Source organism: Lissotriton vulgaris, chromosome 7 (assembly GCF_964263255.1).
Source record: "Lissotriton vulgaris chromosome 7, aLisVul1.2, whole genome shotgun sequence".
NCBI lineage: Eukaryota > Metazoa > Chordata > Amphibia > Caudata > Salamandridae > Lissotriton > Lissotriton vulgaris.
Window position 1 is genome coordinate 1,048,841,940 of NC_141695.1, and position 25,146 is coordinate 1,048,867,085.

General features: G+C 40.8%; 1 protein-coding gene across 3 annotated transcripts in view; it reads left to right on the forward strand.

The window, feature by feature from the left end:
* Positions 1-24,505, forward strand: part of JADE2 (jade family PHD finger 2) — a 523,571-nt gene extending 499,066 nt beyond the window's left edge. For all 3 annotated transcript variants that reach the window (XM_086931489.1, XM_086931491.1, XM_086931490.1), the window contains one exon: positions 13,862-24,505. In XM_086931489.1, the coding sequence (XP_086787615.1) occupies positions 13,862-14,742 (881 nt within the window). In that variant the 3' untranslated portion in view covers positions 14,743-24,505. The remainder of the gene's footprint in view (positions 1-13,861) is intronic.
* Positions 24,506-25,146: the final 641 nt, after the last annotated feature.

The following is a 25,146-nucleotide window of genomic DNA, read 5'->3' on the forward strand; positions in this document are numbered from 1 at the left end:
ACTTCTATCATATCTGATATCTGATGTTTAGGAACCATATTATCTGGGCGGAAAGGTCTCTAGGGCAGAAGCTATTCTATGCTAACTGTGGATGCGTGTATAAGCGCCTAAGTGTCTGCATGAGAAGCGTGGGGGCACGGGGCCTTCCATGGAAGCATGGTAACAGAGGCTATGAATTACTTACACTGGGACGGGTCGGCCCTTTGGCTCTGCAGCTGGGGAGGATGTTTACTGAAGCTGGTAGGCAGGAATGCATTTTCGAGGAGCGGAACAGATAACTCGAAGGTTATAGTCAGTCTTGGCAGAAAGCAGGCTGAGCTGAGCGCGAGGGGCCGCGCTGGAAGTAAGTCAGAGTTCACGGGTACAGAGGCAGCCTGGGCTGAGGCTGTCATAGTCAGAAGCCAGAAAAAGAGGCTCGATGGCAGAAATTCAGGGCCTACTTGGCCAGAGCAGAAAAACATATGAAGTACACTACAAGAAGACGGTGGCATAGCATATTTAGGAATGGACCATTTAATCCATTCAGGGCGGATCTGAAAGAGGACAAGTTAACGTTGGACGCAAATGTATTTGCGTCTTCATAGCTGGCACAGGAGGGAAGTTACATGCACTTTAAGCTGGTACATGGAGTCGGTGGGGTACACGCTAGGGAACATAACATGACCAAAAATTTATATTTCCTCACTTCGGATATCTTAACCTTCCTCCTGACTGTATGAACGTCATAAAAGAGGCTAGACGTCCAACCACTAAAGCATGCTATGCAGCCAAGTGGAAACGCTTTGTAATATATTGTCACAACAACAATATTAATCCTCTAGACGTGTCTATTCAACACATCATAGCATACTTATTACATCTTCAAAAATGTAACATAGCCTACATGTCTATTAGACTGTATCTTGCTGCCATAGCAGCATATCTGCAGAAAGACAGCATCTATCTCTGTTCAGAGTGCCTGCTATTAAAGCTTTCATGGAAAGCCTCAAGCGAATAATTCTTCCCAGGGTACCACATTCACCAGTGTGGAATTTAAACATTGTTCTGACACGGCTAATGGGACCTCCCTTCGAACCTTTACATAAATGTGAACTATAATTTTTAACATGGAAGGTTGGTTTCCTAGTAGCTATTACTTCACTACGGAGAGTTAGTGAACTACAAGCACTAACCATTCAAGAACCTTTCTAGCAAATGCATCACAATAAGGTCGTTCTCCGTACCAATCCAAAATTCCTTACCAAAGTCATCTCCCTTCCACCTCAATCAATCTGTGGATCTCCCTGTGTTCTTCTCACAGCCACAAACCGTAGCAGAAAGAGCTCTTAATAACCTAGATGTCAAAAGAGCATCGTTATACAACATTGAGAGAACACAACCCTTTCGTAAGACCAAACAACTTTTTGTGTCTTTCTCACCACCACACAAGGGCAACCCTATATCAAAATCTGAGTTAGCTAGGTGGATTGTTAAATGCATACAAATTTGCTATCACAAAGCTGAACGTACGTTATCTGTTCCTCCTAAAGCCCACTCTACAAGGAAAATGGGGCTTCAATGGCATTTTTAGGGAACATTCCCTTAGATGACATCAGCAAAACAGCTACATGGTCTACACCGCATACATTCACAAAACACTATTCTGTAGACGTGCAACCTAAACAACAAGCTAATGTGGGCCAGGCTGTTCTCAAACCACTATTTCAAACTACTGCAACGGATAGGGGTGGTCGCCGCTAAGAGTGGGTACTGCTATACAATCTATGCACAGTGTGTAATCTGCAGTTCCTATGCCTCGAATGGAAAATGCTACTTACCAGTATGCATCTGTTCTTGGCATGTAGAGCTGCAGAGTTACACACTGCACATGGATCACCACCTAGTGTTGGGCCCTGATGTTTGCAGTTTGTTTTTGTCCTGAAATGTTCTTTGGAAGTCACAAGATAGGTAACTCTTCCTTTGGACCACATTGCACATGGGCATCGGCTCCATCCGCAGATTGTTTTTCGCCATTAGGGAAATGATGGATATTAGGGACAGGATGTATACTTGTGCATAGATCGCCATCTGGTTTTGGGCTTGGATGTTTGCACTTAGTTTTTGTCTTGGAAGAAGACTTTGTAGTCACGAGGTAGATGACTCCTCCATAGGACGATAGTGCGCATGGGCATCGACTCCATCTCCAGATTGTTTTTTTCCACCATCGGGTTCGGATGTGATTTGCTGCGCTCCGGGTCGGTGTTGGTTTCGCACCCCCCTTTGTTCTGCAGTCCCACTCCACTCGACGGTATTGTCTTGATCGTGTTTGCCTTTCGACACGCATCTTTAAAACAGACTCCTCGACCTTGATCTTCGATGCGAGCAGTTGAGCCTATCTGCGCCGACCACGTCAGCAGTCACTAAAAAGGACTCGTTTAAAAAAATGCCCTGGGTGCGGTGCCAAGTTCCCTCACAGGGACTTGCATGAGGTTTGTAACCTCTTCCTCTATCCGGAGCATGAAGACGAGAACTGCAAGGCCTGTGCATCGTTCAGAAAACCATCTGTGATCGTCGAGCTCGACGTCACGAAATGTCTTGCGGAAGCAGCTCGATTCCGGACATCTTCGGAGGAGATCCTATGTTCACCTGGAGCAACAAGGTGATGAAGAAGACATCTCTGTCCCCAATGCCGTCGACTTCGACGTCGAAGAGGAGACAGTCACCCCGGCTCAGCGGTCTGTGAGTACCCCTCTCCTAAAAACCAAACCTAAGGCTCTGTAACACATTTGCCCTCGGGCTCAGGTCGACACCGGCAACATGTCTCAGACATCCTGCCCTGTTGTTATGTTATGTTATGTTACTTTCGATTTATATAGCGCCAAATCACCGACAGGTCTCCTAGCGCTTGCTTTGGGAACCCGTCCTGGCTTTCCCTGCGAGATAACCCCTACTGGGCATCCCCAAGGTGAAGACCAGGCATCCCATCGCGGTGGGCCGTAGTGAAGATTAAGCAAGCTATTGCCCAGAGTTGCAGAGTGTGAACCCATGATTCGAGTAGGCACCGAGGCGAGAATTATTGAGTCCGTGGAAATTTTTGAGCTCAAGACCCTGCCGCGTCGGGAATTGAACCCTGGTCCTGGGTCCGACCTCTGCATCAGGGTCTGCCTCCTCTAACCAGTGAGCAACACTTCTCCACTGGCCCTCTGGCCCTGCTATGAAACCTAAAGACAAGCCTTCCGGCTCGGATCGAGCCAGACCCATTCAGGTGCCGAAAAGTCATTTTCGGCACCGAAGCACAGGGCCAAAGCCCTCGGTGTCCAAACACATCAAGGACTAACATTCAAAACCGAAAAAATCTTCGGAGCCGAAAAAAGTCTCGGAGCTGTAAACTCCTATACTAAAACCTAAGGAATCCAAGACCCCGCAGAAAGCCTCAGAGACTCGGTCTAAAGAACATTCTGACCCTAAATCTTCGACACTGAAAAAGGACATTCTGCCCACACAGTCTGTACCAGATTTTTTGGATCCAAAACGAAAAACTCTTTATATTGACCCAGAAACTGGTAACGTTGTTACCAAACCTCCTAAAAAGAGAAAACTGGATAATTCAGGGGAATACGATAAACCCATGAAACGAAAGGGAATGAGCACTAACACTTCTCCACCTCCTTCTCCTCCTCCAACTGATCCAAATCTCTTAATTTCTCCAGCACACTCCCCACAACATACTTTTTCACCTCAACCACAAGATGATGAGGATGATTATTCTGTTTGGGTGGGAAAACAGATAGGGATGATGATGCACATACCATCCCACACAACGTAGACCATTGGAATGACTACAACACAGATCCCGACCCACATAATAACCTGGACCTCTATCCATCTAGGCCATCACCACCAGATGACAGTATTGGTTTTGCGCAACTAATTAATAGGGCTGCTCAATAACACGGGGTACAATTACATTCTGATCCCTTAGAGGAAGACTTTTTACTCAAAACCTTTGCACCCTCACAAAAGTCCAGTCACACCCTGCCAATGTTAAAAGGCATGCTAAAACATGCACCACACGTTTTTAAGGACCCTGTCAGAACCAGGATTTTCAACACCAGGGTGGACAAAAAATATAAAGCAGCTCCCAATGACCCAGTTTACATTAAAGGTCAGGTCCTTTTGGATTCTCTTGTGGTGTCAAATGCAGGCAAGATGGCAAACTCACAAAGTACAGGTGACACCCCTCCTCCTGATAAGGAATCCAAACTAATAGATGCATCTGGAAAACGTATTGCGCCACAGCTGCAAATCATTGGTGGATTGCCAATGGCCAAGCTTTGTTGGCCAGGTATGACAGAGCTCATTATGATGAACTTGAAAAGCTCATGCAACACCTTACTGACCAATATAAAGAACAAGCTAACGACCTTATGCAGGAGGGGAAATTAATAACTAACATCTCAATTAAATGTGCGCTTGACGCGGCTAATACCGCATCTCGTGCCAGTAACGCTATGCAGGCACGCTTGGCTCTGAATCTCCGGATTCAAGCAGGAAGTGCAAACTGCTATTCTTAACCAGCCCTTTGATCAAGAGCATCTTTTCGGGCCCACAGTTGACACATCTTTAGAAAAGATGAAAAAAGATACTGACACTGCTAAGTCCATGGGGGCCTTGAAATTACCTTCCCCTAGAGGTTGTTGTCCCCGCTTCTTCTACAAGGCTGGCTCCAAAACCATTGGCTCAGAACATCCCTCTTCTTCCTATAAGAGCCCCACTCAAATGTCCTTCAGAGGATTACCCCAATGACAAGATAAAGTGTACAGGGGTCATGCTATAAAGAGACACGCTCCAGATATCCTGCTTCAGGAAACACATCCCTGTGGTAATCACTGAAAAGCTCTAGACCAGTTTAGTTACACCTTGATAGCGCATGTGGGTTACACGACTGGATCGAGACGGGTGGGTGTGCTCTGTATGAGGGCACTCTCCTTCATCGTGGGGAAGTTGCGCACTGATCCGTCCGGGAAATATGCAGTAGTGTCTGGCAAATTGGAGGGGAGGACTGTTTTATGTTCGGTGTATATTCCACCTGGCCTTCAAGCCCTCCTGTTGGATGTCCGGGGCGCAGAACGTGAGTCATCAACTAGGTTTGAGGCAAAAGGAATATTGTGAGATATTGGAGGAAAATGCCAGGGCACAGGCGTTGGCCACCCAACACAGACTATACGACATTGAGGACAAGGCCAACTAACTTCTATGCTGGATAAGGAAAGTGCTGGTAGTAGTGGTGTTCCTGAGATAGTGGACTGCTTAGAGTACAGATATAAAACCGAGAAAGAGATAGCGGAAGTGTTTGCCACGTTGTTAAAAAGACAATTACTCCAAAGTTGTAGGCTAGTTGTCTTTAATCAGGAACAGCATCAACGTCCAGTCAGTACCAGGGCTAAGACAAACTGCTCTGCCTGAGGCTTACATTCTAAAATGACCTCACACGAAATGACATCAGATAATTCCTTAAAGCAAGCAGACATCAAATTATAACACATCCCCTTCCCAATAAGGGGACACAGCAAAGAAACTTAGAAGAAGGAAAGACTGAGAAAGAGAAGAAAAAGGAGAGGATAAATACAGTAAAGACAGTATAACAGGAGCTTAGGGAGAACCAGATCAAGACATAATATAATCTTTAAATTTGGAAGGTAAACGACGTTGCCTTCCAGAAGGTTGGTAAGAACTAAGATCTGGAGAAGTTAAATCAGTACCAGAAGTTCCAGCATGTTGGCCATTAGAAAACGACTCAACATCATCAACATCATCGTAAGAAGAGTTCTGAAAACTAGAATTTTTCTCCAAACATTTGACTAATCTAGACATACTCCATACACCGCCATTGCTAACTTTTACAACATTTTTCCTGATGGAAACAATAGTGAAAGGACCCACGAAGGTACTTCTCCCTTTAAGCATATATCTGGGATTTTTTATGAGAACTTTATCTCCAACATTCCACTTCCTCCCCTTCACACACATTTTGGAATCATATCTCGTCTTGTACAAACGCTGATATCTTAAAATTTTCTCTCTTTTAGTATCAGCTGATAAAGCCTCTCCATCCATTATTGGCATCCAAACAGGATTCAACTTTGAGATAGCCTTCCTACCTCTCAAAGCCTCAAAAGGAGATGTCAAGGTAACTGCATTGGGTGTTGTCCTATGTGCCCACAAAGTATCTCTCAAAATTTCTTTAAGAGAAACCTTCGTAAGTAAGGCACGCTGAAGGCAAGATTTTACTAAACGATTCATTCTCTCCGCTAGGCCATTGGCCTGAGGAGAATATAATGCAGTCTTCTGATGAGTCACACCACAATTCATCAGAAAATCTCTCATTTCAGTTGAAACAAATTGCACCCCATTGTCTGTCACAAGACATTTAGGTAGGCCCTCAAAAGTGAACACACCTTTGAGAAATTCAATTACAACTTTAGCACTCACGGAAGAAGTGCACTTAGTCACCACCCATTTGGACGTGTAATCCACCAACAAAATAACAAAACGCTCACTTGGTGGTAAAAGATCAAATGGTCCCATAATATCCAGTCCTAACTTAGTCCAGACCATTTCAGGGATTTTTACTGGTGACAAAGGCGCACGATTAGTTGCATAAGATTTGTCATTAGATGCACACAGCATACAATCTTTGACAACATTTTCAATCATATGGTCCATGGTAGGCCACCAGTATCTCTCTCTCACTCTAGCTTTGGTGAGACTCCTCCCAAGATGACCCTCGTGAGCAGTGTTTATAATTTTGTCTCTAAATTCAACTGGGGGAATAACTCTTAAGCCCCTCAGTAAATTGTCTCCCACAAAAGAAATTTCATCCTTGACAGACCAATAAGTTCTCATCTCTTGATCCAAGGATTTGTAATCAGGCCAACCTTGGTTTATCCAGATTTTGAGTTCAGACAAAGCTTTATCTTTAGCTACACCTTCCCTCCACTCATCTTGTGTCAGCGCATTTTCAGCCACCCAAAATACACAATCCTCTTTATCAGCATCAATGTTCTCCTCCAGTGGCAACCGCGACAAACAGTCGGCAGATTTGTTATTTGACCCAGGAATATATTGTACAATAAAGTTATACTCCTGCAATCCCTCGCTCCAATGCTTAATCCTAGGTGTTAGGTGTTCACTGTGTCTACAAGAAAAAATTTGAACAAGGGGTCTATGGTCAGTCCTTACTAAGAATGGGATTCCCCACAGATAAAACTTAAAATGCTGAACCGCCCAAAACACACTAAGTGCTTCTCTCTCAATGCAGGAATAGTTTGCTTCTGCTTGTTTGAGTGCCCTTGAAGCGAAAGCAACAGTACTCTGTTCGCCATTTACAGCTTGAGAGAGCACCGCTCCCAAACCTCTGAGACTAGCATCAGTTGTTAAAATAGTTTTTTTATTCACATCAAAATGTCCCAGAGTGGGCATTTTCCCAATCTCTTCCTTGATTTTGTCAAAAGCTTCTTGGCAATCTTCTGTCCACACAAAATGTGCACCTTTTTTAAGCAATAACCTAATAGGTTGAGACACACTAGCAAAACCCTGAACAAACTTAGCGTAAAATTCTGCTAATCCTAGAAATGACCTCACCTGGTCCTTATCACTCGGTACCGGGGCTTTCTTAACAGATTCTGCAAGTTCTAGCTTTGGTTGTATCCCTGCACCGGAAATTACATGACCAAGATACGTGACAGTCTCCACTCCAATTCGACATTTCTCTCTCTTTACAGTTAGTCCCTTCTCCTTCAACCTTCCTAAAACTTCACACAATGTCCTGTTATGTTCAATCTCCCCTTTCCCATAAATTAGAATGTCATCCTGAAAAAACATGATGTTACCAATTCCCTCTAAGACCTTCTTCATGACCCTCTGAAAACATGCCGCAGCCGAAGCTAACCCAAAAGGCATTCTTTTGAAACAGTATGCACCCAAGGGCGTCACAAATGACGTGAGATGTCTCGATTCCTTGTGCAAAACAATTTGATGATAAGCGGACGATAAGTCCAAAACACTAAATACCCGTGCACCTTTAAGAGTGCTAAGTGACTCTGAAATGTTAGGTAACGGTTGTCTGTCAACCCAAATCCACTGATTTAACCCCCTCAAATCCACACACATCCTAATTTTGGCCCCCCCATCCTTAGGGGCCAAAACAATGGGGGCCAACCATTCTGAAGCTTCTATCTCCTCAATCACATCCAATTTTAGTAATCTCTCTAACTCCTGTTTCAATGGGTCTATCATCATGTTAGGAACCTTCCTTACTTTGTAAACACAAGGTATGGCTTTGTTTTTCAGAATGATCTTGTGCTCAAATTCTTTGAGACATCCTAAATTTTCAGAAAAAACCTCAGGAAATTTTCTGAAATACACACCATTCAGATTGTCAGCAATATTGCCATCACTATCACATTCAACTAGCATAACTTGATCTTTTGGATTCTTTGCAGAAGGATTAAGTGTGATCCCTAAATCACGCTGATGTCTCCAACCCAATAAGTTGTCACCCCTCATAGCTACATAAACTTTGCCAAATGTCTTCCTGTCCTTGAATTTAATACAAGCTTCTATGTAACCAAGAACATTAATTCTGCCCTTGGCATAACCGACTGGATTTATGTCAGGTGGAATTAAAGTTTCATCCAAGCCAATAACCTCATCCCATTCTTTGTTACCTATCATGGTATATGGAGACCCTGAGTCAGCCAAGACAACAAACTTGACATTGTTGACCAAGATGTCACATTCTGGCATCGTAATTTTGTCAGCATCAATCATACCATCCTCTTCCCTGATGCTAGATACAACAATACGTACTGCATCAGTATTCTTCTTATCTGAAGTTTTTGTTGACTTGCAGACTCGAGCATAATGTCCCTTGATGCCACATTTCATGCATACAGCATCCCTTGCGTAACATTGTGGATAACTTGAAAAATGTGTCAAACTCCCACATCTCATGCACTTAGGTTTGAGTGAATCTTTACTACCTTTTTCATCACTATTTGCTTGAGGTTTGACAAAACTGCGCGTCGTGTCCTTATCATACTTTTTGAATTTTTCATTAGCTACCACTTTACTCACACTCGTACGTTGTTCAGGAGAATGTTCATCATGAACAACATGTATCTCACTTTCTAACTCTTTCTTTTCTTCATGTCCTCTTTTTATCTCTTTCACCCAGGATGAAGTGTTTTCCATTCCCTCAACAATCTTAATAGCTTGGTCAAGAGAAGGGTTTTTGGATAAAAGTTTCTCCTGCACACGAGAGCTATTAGTGCAACGCACTAATTGATCTCTGACCAGAGAATCGGATAATTCCTCAAATTCACATGTACGTGCTAAGGTCTTCAAAGAGGCTACATAACCTTTGACGCGTTCAGTTGAACCTTGCGTTCTCGTGAAAAACCTATGTCGCTCTAAAACAATATTTATACGAGGACCAAAATATGTTTGTAACATCATCATTGACATTTCATACACGTCACAAGGTTCACCTTCCCCATTACCAATTGTAAGTAAATCCATACTATCATATATGTTGCGTCCCTCAACACCCAAATTGTGTAAAAGTATAGCTTGTTTTCTGACAGCAGAAAACTTTTCACCCCCAATAGCTAAAATATAAGAATCAAAAAGATTTCTCCATCTTTTCCAAGGTAGTATTGGATCACCTTTTTCTGAGAGGAAAGGGGGGGGTTGAGACATAGAGGTGGAAGTAGCCATAATGATAATAATAAATAGCGTGTAGTTAGGACTCCAAGTAATAATTCCTTGTATTGTTAAACTTTGAAAAACACAGTTTGTAGACTTGGTGTATGGTGTCTGTAATCCAGGTAAGTCTGTTATATCTGTAATCCAGGTAAATCCAAATAAGTCTGTTATAACTGTAATCCAGGTAAATCTAAATAAGTCTGTTATATCTGTAATCCAGGTTATATCTGTAAGTTTATATGGCTTGATGCAGTCATGGGCTTGATAAGTCTGTTATTCTGGAAAAACGAGTAAAACAACCCAAAAAAAAAAAAAAATATGTAGTCATATAAATGGAAATAAAGGTCTTTAAATACCGGTAAACAGTTAACAATAGCAGATCTGCGATGGCAGTGGTACGATCTGCGTTGACCGCCGATGATGTGAAAAAACGATGCCGGTTAGGAACTGCCGAAGTCTGCGTTTTGTAACCTTCAATAAGGTTTTGGTAAACACAAGATGGCGCTTACGCTGAAGCGCGGGGTCACGTCGCATCAAGGTCAATCAGGGCGTGATGACACTTGCAGCTTACAGCCTCTGCATTCTCCTCACGGCATTCAGGAAACGTTCCAGTGAACGAACGTGCAGAAACAATGCCTGACTCACGGGGCTTCAGGGCTCTCGAGGTTGGAACCTTCGCCGGAGTCAAAAGATGCACAGACAGTTTGCAGGCATAACACGGAGGAGAATCAGAAAAAGGTAAAATATTACCTTAAAATGTTGAACACGACGTTAGAGCAGGAAAGTTGAATGAAAGCTGAAGAAGAAAGTCAGTCTGAGATTCAGGACTCGTCAGTAATTCCTTCCAAGTGAAACGAGTGATAGTCCAAGTAAAATCTGATTCCAAAATTCAGCAGGGGAATTGATGCTGTAGTTCACTTGTCCCCAATCAAGTTAGATAGTTTCCCTCGTCGCCATTGTTAAAAAGACAATTACTCCAAAGTTGTAGGCTAGTTGTCTTTAATCAGGAACAGCATCAACGTCCAGTCAGTACCAGGGCTAAGACAAACTGCTCTGCCTGAGGCTTACATTCTAAAATGACCTCACACGAAATGACATCAGATAATTCCTTAAAGCAAGCAGACATCAAATTATAACACACGTATTACGAAACATTGTACTAATCCTCCTCTGCGAAGAATGAACAGGAGTGCGGAGACTTCTTACGTGATATAAGTCCACCACAAGTGCCCACTGAGGATATGGGTATGCTGAAGGGGGAATTGATGGTTGAGGAAATTATCAAGGCAGTGCGTACTCTGCAGTCTGGTAAGACAGTGGGACCCAATGGTTTACCTGTTGAGTTATTTAGTGTATATTGAGTAAAACGGCGGACCATCTCTTGGGTATGTTTAGAAAGGCCAAGATGAAAGGTGCCCTTCCTAAAGACCAGAGGACGGCAGTGATAATTTTAATTCCCAAGGAGGGTAAACTCCCAACGGATTGTGGGTCATACAGACCTATCTCCCTGCTCAACTGCAAAGTAAAGGTCCTAGCTAAGGCCCTGGTCATGCGTCTGGGCAGGGTGATTTCCTCCCTTATCCATCCAGATCAGTCAGGATTTATGCTGCATAAGGTAACAAGGTTAAACTTGCGGAGGTTGTTAGGGGAACTTCACATCACAGTATCGGATTTGACTGACCCAGCTGCCCTCAAATTCCTGGACACCAGGCCTTCGATAGCGGGGAGTGGGACTACCTCTTCGCGGTGTTGAGCCATTTGGACTTTATGCCTAGTTCATCGGATGGGTGAAGCTTCTTTACCAGCCGCTTTTTGCCAGAGGGTCAATGCCGTAGTGTCCGGGTGTTTTCTCTTTGGAAAGGAACGAGACAGGGATGCCCCTTGTCCCCGATCTTATTTGCCCTGGCGCCACTGGCGGCTTGGGTAAGGCAGGACCCCCTCATGTGGGAAATCCGGGTGTGGGAGAATTAGGAAGAAATCATCTGTTTTTTTGCGGATTACATCATAGTTCATGTAAGAAAACTGAGACAGTCTGTGGACAGAATATCGCAGATCTCCCGTATCTAAGGGGGTTACCCGGGTTAGCGCATTAACTGGGATAAATCCCTGCTGTACCCGTTGGCGGGAGGTGTTCCCTGCTTAACATCCAGGTGTAGGGTACCAATTGTGACGCAGGGCTTACAGTACCCATTGATCCATGAGACAAGGGACACACTGGAGTTCTACCAGCGAAACTTGGGGTCCCAACTAGACAGACTTATTGCAGATATGAAACACTGGCGGACCTTGCCTCTTACATTAATGGACTGGGAGGCCATTTTTAAGATGAGTGAACTCACTCGCCTACTCTATGTTTTGCAAAATACACCCTATGTGATCCTGCCACTCTTCTTGCAGAAAGTGGGGCCGAGATATGATCCCTATTGTGGAGCGGGAGCTCTGCACAAATTACAAAGGAGACGTCTACTAAGGGGGATTGGCGGTGACTGATATTATTGGGCTTCCCAACTGGTCACGTTAATGGATGGGTATTTGGGGACCAAGCAGAGCCAGTATATAGAGTGGATATAGGGGCCATGGATTTTCCTCCCCCTACTATATAATAGGAAGGTGACCAAGTGTCTACCAGTTCACACACAGACAGTGGTGCAGGCGTGGCAAGCAGCCTTGAAATGCATGGTTTGGGACGGGAAGTTAACAAATATGACCCCACTCTGGGACAGCAATTTACTCAGTAAAGTGAGCGAGTTACGTGGTTTTGGTAAAGGGGAATTGCTGGCCTGGAGAACCTAGCCAATGTCTGGAGAGGGCAAGCTTACATCATGTTTGCCACTCTACGAAGGGAATACAGTATGGGACAAGAAATGTGGTTAAAATATTTGCAGCTGGGCCATGCCCGTCGGGGCCGCATCTGTGAGGGGGAAGAACTAGAGGAAGCATCACCCTCAGAGGACTGCTTACTGAAAGACCCATTAACAGAGAAAGAAATATCACTAATATATAAAATGGTGAATAACTCACCAGACCCATTGAGAACATTAAGGACGGCATAGGAGGGTGATCTGGGCCTGCTCGATGACGAAGACTGGGTTGAAGCACTATAGAGAGAAGTGACAATACGTTCCCGATTTCGATTGATACAGTTATAGGTGCTACATCGGGTATATTACTCTAGGTCAGCACTGCACAGCATGGGGCGTGTAGAAAGCACACAGTGTCAGAGAGGATGCAGGCTAGTGAGGACCTTCTATCACCTACTGTGGAATTGCCCAAAGATACAATCATACTGGCATTACGTGGGGAGGATTACGGCCACGGTGGTGAGAACGATGGTCCCTATCGAGGCCAAATGGGTCTTGTTAATGATTCCAGGTAGGGAGGCTTGGCCAAGATACACCAAACTGTGGTTTACGTTGGGCGCAGTGGTGGCAAAACGCAACATAGCAAAGAGTTGGAGAGCGCCCCCCCACACAAAGGTGACGGAGTGCAAGACAGATTTGGGCTGATGCTGGCTAGCAGAATGCACAGTATACCAGAGCAGAGGATGCCATCTGAAATGGGAAAAGATTTGGGGGCCTTGGCAAGTTGATCAGGGACTGTAGGGAGGGGGAACTAAAAGCGGAACTATTGCTATACTTTATTGATGACTTACTCAATAATTGTAAAACGCCTACTGTCAGTAGACTGAATGGACGGGACATCTGTCTTTGATTGTTTCTGATAAACTATTTACTGAGCACATGGCAATACAAAGAATTGTTTTTTTTTTAATCTGACACTACTTGAAAGTTAAATAATACATTACCATTGTTAACATAACTATTGTATTGAGAAGCCTTTTATTATTTGTGTTGAGTGCACATATTGGGTAAATGTATCCGATTTTACTATGATGAACAAATCTGATTAACACCAGTCTTTTTCACATCAGCTGTGACACTGTATTTGCAATTAACATGTGGTAATGACACTTTTTTAGCCTTTTAAAATAATTTCTACTAAATAGTTTACTAAAGGTGTTCTGCCCAATTTCCACATTTACTGCATTTGCACTTGACATGCAGAAGGCACAATAATTAAGCTTTCTTACACAACTCTTTGTCTTTTTTTTCAGATGTGTCAGCATCCTTTCCGATAGACGGCACTTTCTTCAACAGCTGGTTGGCTCAGTCAGTCCAGATAACTTCAGAGAATATGACAATGAGTCAGTGGCCTCTAAATAATGGACATCATGAAGATAGCACTCCTCGACTTCTTTCCAAGGAGCTTTTGCAAGATGAAGAGACCTTATTGAGCTTTATGATGGATCACTCCATTAAGCCTGAATTCAGGCAAACTGAAACTGCAAAGAGAGTTAAAAGCAAAGCAAAATATAACAATAAAAGAAAGCAATTGAGAAATGGCACTGCCACAAACTTTAAAAGTTGCCAAGATGATTCAAATTATTATGACACAAAATATTTGCCAGATCATTCCATTAAGGCATTCAATCACGATTCTAGAACTAATAAGACAGGTAAGGGGACAGTCAAACTCCAAATGGATCGTAAAGGGAGTAGTGAAATGAAAAGGACAATAAGAAAAGTGTCAGCATATTGTCCTGTCTTTGCAGCAAATGGACCTCAGCCTTCATTTCATCTAAGAAGTTCAGTAAGCAACGGAAAGCCGATCACATTTTCTCATTCCGAGTCTAACATTTTGAGAAATGTTCCTGGCTCAGTGGATAGTTCAAGAATGTCAGTGAAGATAAAATTACCAAAGGAAAGCAGAGTAAGCAGGGATTCTCACATCAAAAACCCACAAGCAACTGACGAACCTACAAGGATCAGTGAAAGATCCAAGGCAAGTCTGCACTTTGACAATGAGACTGAGGGTTACTTTTCCGATGCTGAAATGAGTGACTCCGACAAAGAATCTGGCTGCGGTGAAGTGCATCTCAACCCGTTGGATTCAGGGAATGGGGATATTGTGCGAATGGGCATTTTAGCATCCTAAAGCTTCACGATGTACTGACAGCGATAGTTCTCTGAGACCTAAACTCGGATATAACTGCCATTTTCTCTTTCTGCTTAATTTCATGAAAAAAGTTGTTTCCATCTAGTATGAAATTCAGTACTGTTGTCTTTCGCTCCGTACAGAATAGATCCTAAGCTTCACCAAAATGGATTACTGTGGTGATCCCTTTTATTTAGCATACATATCCTGGGTAATGATGTTTTGCATGCATGCACATTACAGGACTTCCAGTTAGTAAGCAGGATGTCATTGAATGTTATGTTGCTATCAGGGTCTGCTAGTATCTGTGAGTGTATGCAAGTGTCTGTTTATGGGCATTATTTCAAAGTGAAAAGCGGATATTGTTCTTTTCCTGAGACAAGCTTGCAAAGCCAAGGTGACTCAAATGTACTCCAGTAACCAGCTACACTTGCAGCACTTAGTGAAGATATTAAGACTAGATGAACTAGTAAAATAAGCAAATATTTAAAAAAGCACAAACATGCTTATTTGAAGAAAGCACTTACTGATGGAGGAAAACGGTGGTATATTTATATTTAAGTTGCTCAGCAGTTTACCCTAAGTGGCCTAGTGCAGGTCACGCTCAAAGGTTTGAAAGTCAGAGTTAAAAATCACTATAAAGAGCCACCAGGCTCCTTGGTTCCAACTCACCTGCTATATCATTGGATGGAAGACTAGAGCAGTGATTGTGAATTTATATTTGTACTGAAACTCGAGTTCCCTACAGATGTCTCTTCCACGACTTTGCTCAGGTTATTGAAGTAGGCTGTATTATTTCAGAATTAGGTTCAGTAATTTTTGGGATAATCAAATACAAATAAATAAAGCGCCCTACTAGTGAAACCCCTAAATGAGATTACATAACCAAACAAAAGATATGGGTGGTGAAACCTAACTTAGTGAGTTTGAGTTCACAAACTTTGAGAGCATTCAGGGGACGAATTTGCCTCATGCAAATCTACGCTCTTATTTTTGATGAACCTTCAAACAGGAACCTATGCTTCATTGTCCCTTAATTTGAATTTGGCACTAGAGGAACAATGTCTTCAGAGGAATTCTACCTTTTGCCTTTATCATTGTGGTAAACACATTAGCCCTTATGTGAAAATGAATCTCTTTCGGAGGTGAGAGATCAGGCACATGCATTTATGTCCTTTTGAAATGTTGCAGGAGATTTATTTTGCTGATTTCTAAGTTTGGAGATTTCGAAAATTGAAAAAGTCCGTTGTAAGCCTTAAACAGAGTATATTTTACTGATGTCAGGCCAGTTTTCATGTTTGCACTTAATATACCTAACGGTATATCCAGTTCATTTTTCAAAGGTCACAGTTTAAGTCTCACTTCATGTTCAGTTGAAGTGACCCCAGTGCGAGCTCAGGGAATCCAGAACCAACAAATACTCTGACAAAAAGGAATTTCAATGGAAAGCGTCTCTTTGTGCCTGGGATACTCCTGCAACTGCAGAACTAAGAACATTTCAGAACAAGAGAATACGAATCCCTGCAAAATATGAGATGAATCGGGTCATTTTGCAGATGCCAAAGAATAATGTCGCAGTAAAACAAAACAGACATGGAACCTTAAATCTTATTTCTCTGAGGACGAAAACAAGAATGAGATATTTAAGAAAATAAGGATCAAGTTCATCGACAGCACAAACCACGTACCGAACGGAACCCAATTAGATTTCGTGCTTTCCGAGCAGAATGTTTTTGTCACATGAAGTGCACCTCTACGGTTTTGATTTAGTATGTTTTTGAGGCAGTTCTTGTTTCCTTCAACAGCTGATTTTCAAACAAATTCAGGAAAGCATTTTAGTCTGGCCTTTCAAGTTTAAGTTTGAAGGAAGAACATTGTATCCAAATTATAGCTCTTAACAAAAGTGTGATAGATGATTACGAAGGGCAAACCCAATGCCAAATACATAATTCTAAGCATGTAGAGGTGTTTCTTCATTTGTATAACATTTTTAAAGCTACTAGATTCCTTGGTTTAAACTTTCGTAATCCATTGAATTAAGTAACTAAACTAAACTCCTTAAGGAAGTCTGAAGCTTTGGTTAATTTGAAATACTACAAATAGGACAAAGTTCAATTTAACCATTAACGTGCTTGGTAGATTTTAGTTACAGTTACTAGAATAGAAATCATGACAATAATCAATATGCCGCCTTTTACTGGATCTTTCTTCAATGTTCTTCAGTTCAACTACGATAAACAAAAACATAAAACCGCAAATGACTGTACACTGCTTCAATTATTTGCTTCCATACAATCTGCTTGACCGAAACAGGAAGCAAAATTTAAAATCTTGAGATTGCCTTAACGAACAACCAATCTTAACAGATGTAGTGTTTTTATTGTGTTACTGGGTGATGCATTTCACAGTTGTCCTACACAGCTAAGGATGGGTTTACATGATTTATAATTAAATAACGTCTTCTTTCACACCTTGTACTTACTATCTTTTTTCAGCAATTAGGAAATTGTCTACAACAAAGAAGAAGCCTTCTCATTTCAGTACTACAGTCATTCATTCACAGTTTTCCATAGGAAGAACATAGTAACTGAATAGAAATGACTCAGTGAATTGTTTACGTGATTGATTAAGTTAGGAAAATATGATGTAGATCATAGTACAGAGCATTAGTAGAATGTTCTAGCAGGTTAGTAGAGGCTGAACCCTAAAGATTTATGGATAATCATTTTTGTCCTTCTGATGGACACTATTCTTGTGGTGTAACGCAAGATGAGGAGCTGCCTTGCACTCTTGCTATGGGCCCCTTGAGACTCTGTAACTCCTAGATAATTTTGACTTCAAATTGAATGGAGGGGCTTATTGAAGGATGAATGCCCACCTGCATTGCAGGTGCTACAGGGGCCTGTGATATGCTACGCCCCAACACTATTTATTATGTCTTTGCTGTTGACGAAGTGTATCAGCAAGGGCATATTGAGAGTTTGAGAGTTGTTGCCTTGCAGAACCTCGTGGTTTCTTTCCCCAAGAAGCACGGTTTTGTTAATTTATTTGCTGAGCTCACAGAGCTATTAGACTACAGAACGCAGTACAGGGGAGAGAGATAGCAACCCTCTAATATTGCCATTTGTTTGCCCCTCGGTAGCTTGACAAATAGTAAAGTTCTGATGGGTTGTGAGTAGAGTAAAGATGTTGCTGCAGTGCAGCATTATATATGTTTATAGACTATTTTATCAGTGTCTTTTGAGAATTTTTTGGAAAAATACCAATGCGGTTGGTTGCGTGAGCTTCTTTTTTTATATTGTGCTTGATTAATTACATTTATTTTAGGAAATGAGACTATATATTCTAGGTTTTTATAGCTTATCATGTAGTTTACTCCATTTGAAATCCCCCTTCCTCCCCCCCCCCTTGTATTTTTTACAGTGGTGTATTTTGAATTTATATATTAAATTGTAAATAAAAATGTTTGTGTTTTTTACATCTAGGAAGATAAAAATGATGTAAATATTTGGATAATCATAAATCATTGTGAAACCAATTAACATGTTTACCACTCGTGTTAGAGTAACCTTAGGATACACATGCATTTGTTTACAGGTAGATCTCTACTTCTTGTGATAGTTTTTCAGTTGTCAAAATCGAGTGTTTGAATTTCCTTTGTAACCTAAAACCTTACTGCTGCAGTTGCTAGTTTGTAATGTTGTCTTCTGAAAGATTGAGCATCTCAGTTATCGGTCTGCTGAATAACTGATAATTCTGAGGTCTGTCTGACCATAAAGAATGCAAGTTTTAAATATCTTGTGGTGAAGCAATATACCTTTCAGCAAGCCCCTCACTGGTGATGTCTACATTTATGAGTATTGGCAAACAGATTGCTGATAACCAGCACTCAAACCGCGCTCTTGACATTAAATTGCCACGGTGTATCATTGATTTCCTTCTTCCAGTTAGGGAATACCAATGGTTACAGTGCTTGTCTGGAAAGTGTTTTAGATGCCTGCGTAAAAATCCAGAAACTGTTTCCTCTTTGCTCACAAACATCTCGATTCGACTGCGTGTTGTCTGTTGAAATAGACCTGAATATGACCATAAATTTGATTCAATACATCTTTTTACTTCAGTGAATTTTAGTTTTTTTTTTTAAACACGAGAAAGGGATATTATTCATGCCATACCCCATGAAAAGACTAGTACAGTGTAACAATAAACAATTGTGATGAAGTACTCGTCTACTAAACAAAATCAGTACCTTAGACTTTAATAATATGTTTAATTTTGCAGAAAGTCTGCTATTTATAAAACTGTTATTTTGAAATGGCAAAATCCTTAATGAAGACAGTTTTTTTTATATTAACCATGTAAACAATCGTGGAAGTTCAAGGAATACAATTGAGTACATCTTCAGTGTACTGTGATCTTCTAAAGATGTACTGAGTTATTTACAGTATCTGCAAAGTTTTATTAGTTTATTTTTAAATAGACATTGACCTTGTTTAGTAGTTCCATCTGTTTAATTTAGTTCACTAAGACAGGTCTCATTGATCTTACCCAGAGTTCACAATTTAGTTGGACTTCCCATACATTTTGAAATGCACTTCACATGCATACTTATCTGCTTGTTTCCCATGAACCTGAACGGTCAACTATATATGTGAACACCCGACAATTGCAGGTATAAATATCTATGAATTATCTAAATGCTTGCAAACTACGATCTCGAATTTCCATAAAATCAACAATGTTATTGTTTACCAAATTACCTGCTTGCTAGAGTCTCGACATTTTGTAATGAGCCAGTATAGTGGCCTACTTGAATGCACTCCCGAAACGTTTGAAACCATCCTCGGTCTAAACAGTGAGCTTGCATGCACTGCTGTAGTTGAAAAGAACTTTACTTGATTGGCATCATGGAGCATAGTGTTAATTGTTCAGTTTGTGCGGGGTCTTTTCCAGGCTTATTATGTAATATGTAACTTTGATATATAGTAGGCCCAGCTTTCAGACTCTCTCTGGGAGATGCCTATTGTTTCCTTTTTAATAAGTTAAAAGATTTCTCAGATACATCAAATAGAACATTTACAAGGTCTGTCCTCGAGGTAACCGTGGCCCAACCAAAACTCGTTAATGGGGGCACACGGAAGCCGTTTCCAAAGGCAGCTGAATTGTACATGATTAAAGCTGACTTGGTTAAATTTATTCCTTTGGAATAGGGTGGCCTTACCATAGACTGGCAGCCATGTAGCCCATATGCTTTCAATTACTGAGAGGACAAAAACATGACTTCTGCTCTTATAATGACCTGACTATTGGCTACTTTGTCAGTGCCATTTGCAAGGGCCTAATTCCCACTGCCACTTTTTCTGTCACAGCTATTCGCTCTTAATCCTAATGGGATTCACTCCATGTACAGAAGATCCGGAAGCTTATATACAGCACAGTTTGCATTGCAATATTTTAGCATTTCCAGCAGTTATAACAAAAACTGATTAAAGGGACCAAACTGCAATGCTATTACATTGTTCTCCCGACTGACTCCTAAATTGTTCTGAGGTCTCTGGGCCTGCAAATTGAATGCTGCTGCATACACAATATAAATTAAACCAGAAAAACTATTCGCTTCTGTTAAATAGCTGAAAATGAATTGCTATGATGAAATGAAAAATTAGTCGAACAAAATTGAATCATCCATATCAATCATAGAAACAGATTCTACTCTGGTTCCCTCCTCAGTTCATTTCCAGTGCACCACACATTAACACTATATGCTTTTCTGAGTTTCCAAAGCTAACCATTTCTCCTCCCACAGGTGCTGTTCACAAATCTAATGATTTTGAGAAAGAAAAGACATTCCGAGTCTTGAAGGCTTGTTCCTCCATGTCACGATTATGTTTTGCTCCCACAGCCATACTTTAAATTACTTACTGAAAACCTACTCCACAAGTATTTTCTTGGATTCTCAGTCCTGTTCCTTGAAATCTAGAGGCTTCTGGATTACTCTAGCATCAAAGAGGACTCGTGCGTCAACATACTTGGGTAATGAATCCATCTCTACTCATGATGCTTGATGCAGGCATATTTATATGCTCACTGTGAGCACTCTCAAAAATAATTACCAAGTACTTGTAATGGGAAATGCCTTAAGAGGGTCTTTACCAAGGGACCAAGTTGATTTCTCAAGTCTTTTAATCAAAAACAAGTATTTAGGGCTTCTTGTTATTAATGACCAGTTTGTTCTCCTTACAATATTTTGGTAAATGGTAACCCTAACATTGTAAACAAATCAGTATTTGGACAGTAACAACCAAACGCCAAATAAGTATGTCCAACTACTACTGAATACCACAAATATTACAGGCAATGAATTTCACTATGAGAAGAACCTTAGTCTACTTTTTCTGTTTCTCTTTTGAGGTTCTTATTTCTAAATTGACTACCTTAGACGACTTTGGGGTCTTAATTCTGTTTTAGTCATTAGAGACAACCCTCGGACCACCATCCTTCTAGCCACACCCATAGACAGTAAAATCTTCTATACAATGCTCATGACAGCCCTGACTGAGTCCTCGTATTCTGAATTTAGAGTTGTTTGCTGGCCAAGCGGACAGCTCTAATTGTTAACAGAAACCACTGTGAGGACCGTTCCTGTCAATATGTTAAATGTTTGACGTATGGCTCTGTCTAACATGATGGCCCCTTGTCAAAAAAAAAAATTTTATAATGAAAAAGGGGGGTAAACAACAATAAACTTTGACCCCCACACTATAAGAGTCTGGGTCATTTAAACATTGCTACTGCCCCTTACTGCCGCATTTTTCACAGCAATAAGGGATAGTCAAAACTGGCCATTCTACCACCCACTCTAAATCAGGCACCGGTCAAATGGCCAATCTCTGACATTCCTTACTTCATCTAGCCATCGGAGGATTAGGTCAGTGAAAGAGACTGAGTAAAGAAAATGGAATTTTTAAATATTATCTTTTTTTTCTCAATTGCTGGTAGCTTATGTTCATGTAAATCAGTACATTTTCCTTTCTTATAGCTTTTCACTTAGCCAAGGATACAATAAACTGGTGTTATGCTATTCTTTTGCTAGAAGTGCAGCAAGATAAAACAACTTTGTGCAGCAAATTCTTCCCCAATCTATGCTATATTGCATAATATTGTGACTAATCACCCTCTACCTTTAGATTCTATATGCCAATGCTACACGTGGTAAAAATGATGCAACAGTACTTTTGGTGTTATCATCCTTATTGCTGTGTCCAGCCTAGATACAAATAAGCTTTTTTCCTTCTATGGACTAGAGCCTTAAATGGAAAAAATCCTCCCTTTCTATATAAATCTTTGGTGTTCATTAGTCAAGCATTTGAGGAGCAAAACTGCCTTTAATTCCAAGTTGATGAAGACATGAAATAATACAGTGCATTCCGAAAATGTTGTCAAGCTATGGTAACACAGAGAACTTGCTATGTTTGTGGTCACAATCATCCAAAACCCATAACTATAGGTTGGTCAGATTCACATCCTGTTAAGATTCTTTATTTCCCTAACCGCAATCCAAAATTAAATAAAAAGTTATTTTGCCTTTTAAAACATGTCTTTTTAAGACGGTGACAAAACGAGGAAACCAAAGAACAAACTAGTAATGCTGGGTTGTTGCTGTGCCTCTGCATAGCTGATTCATATAGGTCTCTATGGATATATTGCAGTCCAGAATTATATCTAAATACAAGTAGACCAACATAGTTGTTGTCCCTTTTCCTTAAGAACTTGTTAGCTTGAAATTCTGGTTATGATTATGCTATCACCAACTCAGGTTTGATGTTGTTTGTAATCATTTCCTGGTAGAGGAAAAACAAGTTACCAACTACAGTTATGAGACTAGATACTCCTTCATCTTACCATTGCCTGACTTCCATTTCAGACTCTGGCATGTGTTGTAGTTCTTTTAAAAAGAGCGGGCACAAAATGAATAGCTTTGCCAAAGGGGCATAGAGGTTACATAGCAGTAGCGAAGTAACAAATATAGCACCTCTTTTCCTACACAGCAGAATTTTATTTCGGGCCATGCTATGAAGACATTGGAACCATTTTGCTGGTTATTGAAAAGCTGGTAACCCACAATGTGAAAGAATGCGTTGATTAAATGTAGGACCGTTCCTACTGTGGCTGTCTTGTTCTATTTTTGTTTGTTCTTCGGGTTCTGCTTTTTATGTTAGGGACCCCGTGTTTTATGTGACCGTATTGTAGTGTGCCTTGAAGCAATGGATCTCATTCGCTAACCTTTAATGGAAATCTAACAACCTTCTTATAACCTGGAGTTCCAGTGTACAACAACACTTGTTGCCCCATCATTTTTAAGATAATCCACAAAAGTTCCAATTCATGTCAACTTTACTCTTGAATAACAGGTGGGCCCTCTTTTGGTCCAGGATAGCTGGTTTTATGTAAGATTTTTGTGATAACTACTTCGTGTGTAAATAAGTCCCATTGAAATAAATTATAAATGTATTCTGAGTGGAAATTCAGCAAAATGTATAATGGATCTGGTGACCTAAGTAGGCCGCCCTACTTTGTGCCTACTTTGTGCCTCACCCATTCATTCCAGGTGTTCTGTTACTATTGCAGCAAGGCTAATCAACAATTTACCACAACTCGAGCGCTTATTGCATTAGTTGAATAGTACTTAATTAAACCACCCTCAGCTATAATGATACTTTTTTTCTCCCTTCTTTCCAAGTCGCTGTAATATCCTCTGTGATACTTCCTAACCACAATATTGTATTCCTGGGTGTCTAGGATGCCTATAGACTCTGTGCTGTGTAGGACATATGTATCTATTTTTAATACATATTTGTACAGATAACTTAAACCAACAAGGACAAGTAGGAAAATGAACAATACATATTGGCATAAACTTTTACAAGAGGCTGAACAAAAATAGTCGTCTAGCCATGCTTGCAGGAGGTTTTGCTAGTATGGTCCACAAGGTCAAAATGCGGAGTTCTTGCATCTAATCACATTTATTTTTGACAGTTTTAAATAGAAGTACAGGAAAAAATGTACTTGATTGTTCACATATAGAACACAGAAGCAAAAAATAGTCTCAATATACACATTTTTGTAAGGAACATATTTTACTTTTGTATTCAGACAAATGATATGTGGCCTAGCAGCATCCGGTGTTAATCAAATTGCTGTGTTTTCTAGTTTCATGTTAAGTTTTGGTTGTTCTTTAAGGTAATCCTTGCATAATGTGATTTAGGAAGCATTTGAAACAGTGATTCTTCACATCAGTCACTGTACATGGAATGATATGAATGTCACAGTTGGAAAAGCCTTCTGTCTTTGTTTCAACGAAAGTGATGTGCCATTTGTTAATATAAAAGAGAAAAATATATTGAAGAGAGCAATTTTAAATTATTTTTGGCTTATGTTGCAATATTTATTTTCTTGTATTAGGAATTCCTTTGTAGAGAAGAAAATGTATTTTTCATTAATGCAAGAAAAAAAACTATTTCTCCTTTTGTACATTTTCTGTGTTAGGCAATCCTTGAAGCAATATAAAGTAACTGGTGTGTTCAATGTGACTGTATATGCATGCTATTTGTGTTGCCTTGAATTAGACGTCTGCCTTTGTTTCTTGTTTAGACTCAATGTATTCTTTAATACACTTGGGGACCATGGCCCGTTGCTTATGTAAAACCTTTGCATTCCTCAATGTGTTTGCAAATGCAGTCAATAAAGCAGTGTTTTGTGTGAATTTGTGTTTGTATCTAAATGGTGTAAATTTTAAAGGACAAGTCTAATCCATGCATACAACTTGTAATACTTTCTGAAGAGGGTAGTGCACGATTGTTAATGTACAAGGACCTTGAGTCATGAAAGGTGAAGTCTGGAGAGGGTCCTGCTTTCACCCCCATCCCTCAACAATGGGAATAAAACATATATTACTCTGTGTATACAGTTTTTGCAATGCCGTTCACAAATGTGTGGTACTGAATATATTTTATATTTACCTTGCTCCTCATGGTCTGTTGTGAGGAGCCGTAACGAGGCAGACTATACCTGGGGTAGTGTGTGGCATGCAGTGTATTATTTGTTGTGATCCAATGGGGGAAGTATTTTAGTGTGGTGAGTCAGATAAGAGGTTATTTTGCCTTGGGAAGCAGCACCTAGCAGTGCAATGTAGGAGGAGGTATCAGAGATGGGAGTCTGAAATATAAGCTATAACTAAGTGGTATTTATACTTTACTTTGCAGGTTCTGTGTTACATTTCATGGTTTCTATTATGCTTTCAGTTCATATCCAATGCTGACTGGAGTAGTTGTTTCACCTACTCTTTAAAGGTCCATCAGTCTTGGAGGAGGAAGTAGAAAGATGGTAGGGGGAGTGGTAGTAGCT